The sequence below is a fragment of the Mastomys coucha genome, unplaced genomic scaffold (assembly GCF_008632895.1).
Source record: "Mastomys coucha isolate ucsf_1 unplaced genomic scaffold, UCSF_Mcou_1 pScaffold22, whole genome shotgun sequence".
NCBI lineage: Eukaryota > Metazoa > Chordata > Mammalia > Rodentia > Muridae > Mastomys > Mastomys coucha.
Genome location: NW_022196905.1, coordinates 255,283,956 through 255,292,083, shown reverse-complemented (window position 1 = coordinate 255,292,083; position 8,128 = coordinate 255,283,956). Strand labels below are relative to the sequence as shown.

The window sequence follows — 8,128 nt, the reverse complement described above, 5'->3', positions numbered from 1 at the left end:
TTTTTTTTTTTTCTGCTCCCATCCGAGCATGCTCTCAGACCCCAGGTATGTCCCTGCTTGCCTTGTTTGTTCATCACCTGACTTTGTTCATTTCAGATGTAGTCAGTCCTCTGTGCTTTCAGTGCTGGCCCACTCGTCAGGACCATGTCACAGCACTGGCAGTAGGTCTCAACCTTCCTGATGCTGTGACCTTTTGATACAGTTCCTCATGTTATGGGGGTACCAACCATAAAATTATTTTGTTGCTACTTCATAACTATAGTTTTGCTACTGTCACGAATCATAATATAAATATCTGATATGCAGGATATCTAGTATGTGACCCCTGTGAAAAGGTTGTTTGACTCCCAACAGGGTCTGGACCTGCAGGTTGAGAACTGGTGATCTAGAAACTCATACGAACTTTAATATTTAAGTAGTCTCCCAAAGAAGTCTCCCTTCTCTTATTTCCAGTAAAAGTATTTAACCACTGTTTAACCAAAGTACATGATTCCAGATTCCAACTCCACCTGCCTGACCCCTCTAAGTTGCCACCACAATCGGCCTTTTCTGTTTTTTTTTTACATACTACCTGACTGCAAGGATCTTACAGCTTTTACTTTATTCCTTTTGCCCTTACAATCTTAAAAAATTATTTTAATCTTATTTATGAGTATGTGTGTGTGTCTGTGTGTGTATGTCTGTCACACTGTCACATGTGCAGTGCCCACTGAGGTCAGAGGAGAGCCTTGGGTTCCCTGGAGCTGGAGTTACAGGGCTGTGAATGAACCCAACTCAGGTTCTCTGCAAGAGCAGAAAGCACTCTTTTTTTTTCCCCCTTTTTAAGATTTATTTATTATTATATGTAAGTACACTGTAGCTGTCTTCAGACACACCAGAAGAGGGCATCGGATCTCATTATGGATGGTTGTGAGCCACCAAGTGATTGCTGGGATCCGAACTCAGGACCTCTGGAAGAGCACTGACTGCTCTTCATCACTAAGCCATCTCTCCAGCTTCAGTCTTTATCTTTTGCTGTTTTGTGGGGCTGGCTGAGCCATATCCACAGCCCTGTATACTTTTGTTTTTTACCAAAAGGCTTAACAACAATAATTGAGTTCCCTTAGTTCCCTGGTAAAGGTCTAACTCAGTGGTTCTCAACCTTCTTATTGTTGCGACCTTTAATACAGTTCTTCATGTTCTGGTGAACCCTATCCATAAAATGAGTTTGTTGGTACTTCATAGTTCTAACTTTGCTACCGTTATGAATTGTAAATATCTGTCATCCCCCCCCCCCCAAAGGGGCCACAACCCACAGGTTGAGGACCACTGGCCTAACTGACCACAGTTTTTGTTGAACATGGGCACTTACTATGTTATGACAACCAACACTGTCTCTCATCACCGACCTCATTTCATTTACCAATTTATCATCTGTTTTAATGGGAAACATTTGAACCAACTTACATGTTGATATACTTATACTGATATCTAGTATTATAAGTGAGAGGAAACGCATACGAGTGTGTTCAATTGAAAGATGCTTCCCAACTCCTTAATTCATGTGTCCATGATAGAGTTCCTTCTGCCAGTTCACACTCAGGAGCTGTCTCCTTCATCAGGTCCAAAGCTGTGAAATGTGCCCAAAAATTGAATTGGCATCCTGCATATTTTGCCATATATATCATTTTATTCTGGGGCTGGAAAGATGGCTCAGAGGTTAAGAACACTGACTGCTCTTCCAGAAGTGCCTTCATTTTGTGTAAGTATACATGAAATTAGCACACTGTATATATAATAAATAAATCTTTTAAAAAATAAAAATAAAGATTTATTTTGAAGTACTGTGGGTACATGCATGAGTTTTTGCATACCACAAACATGTAGGAGCCTGTGGAGGCCAGAGACAGGTGTCAGATCATCTGGAACTAGTGGTTGCATGTGATAGTGAGTATCTATGTGGGTGCTGGGAACTGAACCCAGTCCACTGTAAAAGCTGTACTTACTCTTAACCATTGAGCTATTTTTTAATTAATATTTTGAAATTAATTTTAAAATGTTAAATTTTTTCCCACAGACGAATATTTTTTTAAGATTTATTTATTTATTAATTATATAAGTACACTGTAGCTGTCTTCAGACACACCAGAAGAGGGCATCAGATCTCATTACAGATGGTTATGAACTACCATGTGGTTGCTGGGATTTGAACTCATGACCTCTGGAAGAGCAGTCAATGCTCTTAACTGCTGAGCCATCTCTCCAGCCCCAAGATGAACATTTTTAAAATGTACCTTCAATCATGCCATTACATTGTGTGGACCATTTCCAGCAGCTTCCTGATGCCGCCCATGGCCACATTTCCCTGGTCTAAGACACTCAAGTCTCCAACCTTTCTCTCTTTTTTATTTCTCTCGAGACAGGGTTTCTCTGTGTAGCCCTGGCTGTCCTGGAACTCACTCTGTAGACCAGGCTGGCCTCGAACTCAGACATCCGCCTGCCTCTGCCTCCCAAGTGCTGGGATTAAAGGCGTGCGCCACCACCGCCCGGCCCCAACCTTTCTTATATTACTTTTATACCTAATGGAACTCAGACTGAAATATCTTTTACAAAGTGCTTGGGACCAGAACTGACTTTGAGATTGAAATATTTGCATAGACTTTACTGTCTCCGTGTCCCTAGTTGGGAAACCCCCAAATGCTCCTAAATCAGAAGATTTTCGAGCTTCAGATTGGTGGTCAAAGAGTTCTGGATTTAGAGCATTTCAGGGGCTCAGTGTGTTATTTTAATTCCCCAGCCTCTTTATTTGTGTTACCAAATGGCTCTGAGTATTGTGAATGCAGTTAATGTTCAATGTGAGCTTGCGTACTGTGCGCAATGCTCACCAGGCCCACCAGACCTGGAAGGGCAGTTTATGTGGGGCTCAGACCACATCACTCATGCAAATGAATGCTGAACTCCTCTGCCAACCCCCCCCCCCCCCCCCCCCCCCCGCAGGCAGCCACCCACCACCCCACACTTCCCTCTTTCCAGGGGGCCAACTCTTTTATCATGGGGTTTCTTTCTACTGTTCTGAGACAGGGAGTTCAGAGGTCAGCTGGGGAGGGGAGACAACTGCACACCATACAACAGGAGTCACAGCAGGAGAGTAGCATTTTCTCTGCTGTCCTGCAGAGTCAAGGACACTGCATGAGGTCATGCCAGCTTGAGGACACTGCGCTGTGTCTGTGGTTGGAACAAAGGTCCGCACTCTCTCACTCACTCCTTGACTCTCCCCACTGCTGATGGCTCCTTTTGCTCACCTTTTTGCTCGTAGGGTGCTCTATTCCCAGCCAAACACTCCTCTCTCAGATGGAAATGTGGGAACATTTTATTAAAATAGTATTATCATTACTAATATTAAAAATAATAAATAAATACATTTAAATAATAATATTTAAATGTTTTAAGAATCTGCAGAAGAGAAAATGGTCCCAAAAACAAGATGGTGGGGACCAAGGGTGTAGCTCAGTGAGAAGCACTTGCCAGCAGGAATGAGTCCCCAGGTTCCATCTTTAGCTCCACAGAACTAAGCCTCCGAAAAACAAGACTGAAAAAAGACACAGATAAAAGGAGGAGGGGCTGGGGAGATGGCTCAATGGTCAAGACATTTGCTGCTCCTGCAGAGTTCAGTTTCTAGCACCCACGTGGCAGCTGGAAGTGCACAGCCACCAGTAACTCCAGCTCCAGGGGACCCAGTGCTGGCTTCTGGCCTCTGTAAGCATCTATACTTTTTTTTTTATATTTATTTTTATTTATGTGAGTACACTAGCTATCTTCAAACACACCAGAAGAGGGCATCAGATCTCACTACAGATGGTTGTAAGCCACCATGTGGTTGCTGGGAATTGAACTCAGGACCTCTGGAAGAGCAGTCAGTGCTCTTAACCGCTGAGCCATCTCTCCAGCCCCGCATCTATACTTTTGACATGCACACATACACACAAATGAAAAAATAAAAATACTTTAAAGAGCAGAAAAAGGAGGGCAAAGGGTGTTGGCTGAAGAGTAGAGTCAAGAAGACCATAAAGATGGTGGCAGAGACTGCCTAGTACCTCACCACCTTAGCCAAAAGCACCCAAGGAGCTCACTCTAAATCCAAAGTCAGTAATCATCATATAAGACTCTTTACGGAGCAACTTGCTGCAACCTTTCTAAATCACTGACCACATATCCCAGGCTGGAGCAGAAGACAGGATAACTATGCTGGGCTTAAGAAGTCAAATGCCACTTGATAACAGGCTCTGTAAGTGCCCACCTGCGCCCTTCCCTGATTTCAAATGCCTCTCCGGCAGCCAGGCAGAGCCTACTTCCTCCCACTCTTCCTCTGGATCATTTTAGCTCTCTCTCCACTGCATCATCACTCCCTCTCTCTGCTGAGCCCACTCCAGGCACGGCTGGCTGATGACATGTCCACACTTCCACTCAGGGCGTGGAATATAGACATTTATTTTGAGAACCCACATCAAACCAAAGGCAGCTTACAATTCCTCAACCTTATTTGTCATCCTTCAGAAGGGCTTGGGTATTAGGCTGTGGGTAGATTAGAATATAGTAACCATTCAACAACAGGTAGGCGAGAGAAAAGTTATGGCCAGAAAAATAGAAAAACAAGGAATGCAATTAGAACCACTCAAGAAGCTGTAATCAAGACAATGAGAATTTCCATTGGGTGGAAGAAACTCAGCCAACATGGGGCTGGAGAGATCAATCAATCATGCTCCCCCAAACACATAGGGACTTCTTTCTGGGGACCATATGTTCTCATGACATTCTTTTCTTTCCTAATAATATTTTGAGAGGAACACATATCAAGAATTGAACTGAAGAGCCTCCACAAGGCAGTGGCCAGCTTGAGGGTACACATAGTTGCTACCCTGAAGCCTTACCACAAAAGTGTGGCTATGTCACACAGGCCCCTTCATTAGAAAAAAAAAAAAAAACAGACTCCCCTTCCATCAGACAACAGATGCCTAGGAGCTGTGGGTCCCTGAGGTTACCAAGGCAGAGGTTACAAGGAAGTGAGTTGCCTGACAGCAGCCATAGCCCTGAGGCAGTTTAAATACTGTTAAACAAAGCTTCCAGACACCAAGCAGGAATCTTCTCCCAACAGGCCATCTCTGTTGCTTACAATCTAGGTTCTGGAATAGGCAAGCCTCTGTCTCTAGATAAGAGAATCTGAACCTTGAATGAAGATTCTGGAAAGAATGACTTACTTCACACAGGCTGAAGGTCAGAGAGGACTCTGGTACTCAGACATACTCAAATCCAAGAAAGCATCTGACTGTTGATATCCACATTTGCTAGAGTGGGCCATGATGGTGCACACTGTAGTCCCAGCACTTGGGAGGGGGAGGCGGGACCATTCCCAGTAAGTTACTCTAGTCTACATAGTGAATTCAGGCTAGCCGGGGTTACATAGCAAGACCCTGCCTAAGAACTGAACGGAACCAAACCAAGCCTGTACTGGCTCAGGCATGTTCTTCCTGTCACATGTCATACCTGGCCCCTTGTGTATTTCTGAGCTGAGAGCACGAATCTAATGTATATTATCATACCACTTCACCACAGCCAACAGCATCTTTGTGCTTCCAAGGCAGAACCAAGTTTTGGGGGTACAGTGCTCCCAATAGCAGCTCCAGATTAAGGAACAAATAAATACCTTCCTAACAAATGCTGGCTAGAGTCACCGGCAGCTTTGTTTTGTGATCAGAAATCACCTGGGGTTGTAGCTCAGAGGAGTGCTTGCCTAGCATTCATCAAGTCCTGGGTTTGATTCCAAGCACTGAATAAAAATGGCCATGATGGTGCATGCCTGCAGTCTCAGCATTTAGAAGCCTTTAGGACAGGAGGATGAAGAGTTCAAGGTTATCCTCAGCTACACAGTGAGTTTGAGGATAGCCTGGGCTATACAAGGACATGAACTATCCTATCAGCAAGGGGGACAACACTGAAGGAAGGTTATGGTTGTTGAGTGCAAGTTGTAAGGAGCTGAGGGATTAGGCTGTGGAATTCTTACAGGCACACCCACTCCTCACCCACCTAAATCACGGTGAGAAAAAGAGAGAATTTAACATTTAGGATGAAACAGGAAACTGCAGGTTGAAGCTCGCAGTGAGTTGTGTTCTGGAACAAGGCCCAAACAGAAGTTCCTCGGCATGCCCCTGCTGACATTTCCTGACTGACCTTTCTCTGAGATCACTGTTGCCTCTTGTGTCCAGCTGCTAAGTAAAGGCAGGGCATCCCCTCAAGAATAACACACTTATTTGCCTTACTACAGACAAAAACCTCAACGTTACTGTTGGGGAGTTCTGCGGGGGGTCGGGGGGAGGGGATGCCCAAAGTGGATTTACCTGAAGGTCAGATAGATCCTGCAACCCTCCGAGGAATGAGTCAAATCTGACCAGGGTAAACGTGCACAGAACCGCTTTCAGTGACTTGCGTTTTCCAGTAGGAGCACTGGGGGTTACAGAGCTCTGAGTGTAGAAGGAAGTATCCTACTGTAAAAGCTGAGAAGCTGTGACTTAACAGGTCTGGCATGGTGGTCCTAACACCTGATTTTTTTCCCCAAGCTTCCAGAGTATATCACAGGTTTGAATGCCACCGTCCCCATTTATGTAACACGGGGAGGTCTTGGTCAGACAACCGTCATACCATCTACCGGTGGACCTCCTCCTAAAGATCCACGGGAGAAACCTCCCTCCCCTCTCATTCCTGAGCAGGGTTGATCTTAGCAACCTTGTGAAACTTGTAGCTCAAGTGCCCAGAGCCCAACCCGCAGCCGCTTTTGAATGACCAGGAAGGATCCACCGGCAGTTTCGTGGGAAGGGTGGAAAGCCTGTAGGGTTGCATCTGGGTGCATCACCTGTCGCTCATCCTCGGAACCTGAGTAAACAGGCAGCTCGCTGAGGAGTTGCGGGCACGTCACCGACAAGCTGCTGGCCCGGTGCGTGTGCGCGTCCCGCGCTCTCGCCGTGCTCGGTCGGGCCCAGGTGGCAGGGCACCGCGCAAACCCCGCACACCCCCCGCGCCCCCGCCGCGGCCCGCTCACCTGCAGTCGGTGGCTCTTAACTAGGTGCATGTTGAGCGCAGGACTGTTGGGCAGGATCTTGCCGCAGCCGCGCACAGTGCACAGAATATTGGTGCGCACAGCCCGGGACAGCTCGCTCACAGACGGCTGGATCAGCTCCCGGGCGGGTGGCACCGGGGCAGCGGCCCGAGCCCTGCCCGGTCGCTGTCGGCTGCCTTGCAGTCGCGCCTCCGACGGCCTCCACTGGCTTGAGGCGGCGGCGGCTCCCCGCGTGCTCGCCGGCGTGGCCGGGACACCCGGGGCCGGACCCGCAGACTCAGCCGCCGCCGCCTCCGTGGCCGCCATGGCTCCCGCACGGCCGCCAGGCCCCTCTCGTTGTGCCCGCCCCCGCCGCAGCCACTTCCGGCAGGGGGCGGGGCCTCCGGGCTCATTAGCATCCGGCCAGGCTGCGGCCGCAGCGCCCCCAGCCGGCCGCGGCGAGCGCGTATTGGCGATTGAAGTCCCAAGTGCTGGGAGAACAGGTGAATTGGATGGGTTCCATGGACCCACACTTCTTTCTAGGGACCTGAGCTCAGGCAACTACTGGATAGAAGAAAAGGGGATGCTTTTAGGTTTAACCTCTTTTTGACCATTGCTTTATTGTTATTAGGAATTAATTTTATATTGTTGACTATTTGCTTAGCATGCTTAAGGCCCTGGATTTGATCGGCAGCACATAAAAAACAAAACAAAACAAACTTATCTTATTCTTTGAGGCCCCGTCTGGCCTCAAAACCCCCATATAGTCAAAGAGTCCTTGAACTCCTGATTCTCTACCTCCCTAGTCCAGGATTTTACTAAACCTGGCTGGTATTGTTGAAGTTTGATTGAACCCAGTGCCTTGTACATATACTCTGTCAGCTGAGCTACAGCCCAGCCCCAAAAGACTAATTATTTCTTATCTCTGAAGAGGGGAGATTCTGAAGTGGATCTAGTCAGTTGATTTATTTTATTTATTTTTATGTGTATGAGTACACTGTAGCTGTACAGATGGCTGTGAGCCCTCATGTGTGTGGCTGCTGTTGAACTCAGGACCTCTGC

The 8,128-nt window shown here is 47.1% G+C and overlaps 1 protein-coding gene across 1 annotated transcript in view; it reads right to left on the bottom strand.

Annotated features, from left to right (window-relative positions):
- The window catches only part of Atmin (ATM interactor), an 18,857-nt gene extending 11,421 nt beyond the window's left edge, over positions 1-7,436 (bottom strand). Inside the window, exon 1 of the mRNA XM_031341524.1 lies at positions 7,070-7,436. Within this exon, the coding sequence (XP_031197384.1) occupies positions 7,070-7,393 (324 nt within the window). The 5' untranslated portion in view covers positions 7,394-7,436. The remainder of the gene's footprint in view (positions 1-7,069) is intronic.
- Between the last annotated feature and the right edge of the window lie 692 nt (positions 7,437-8,128).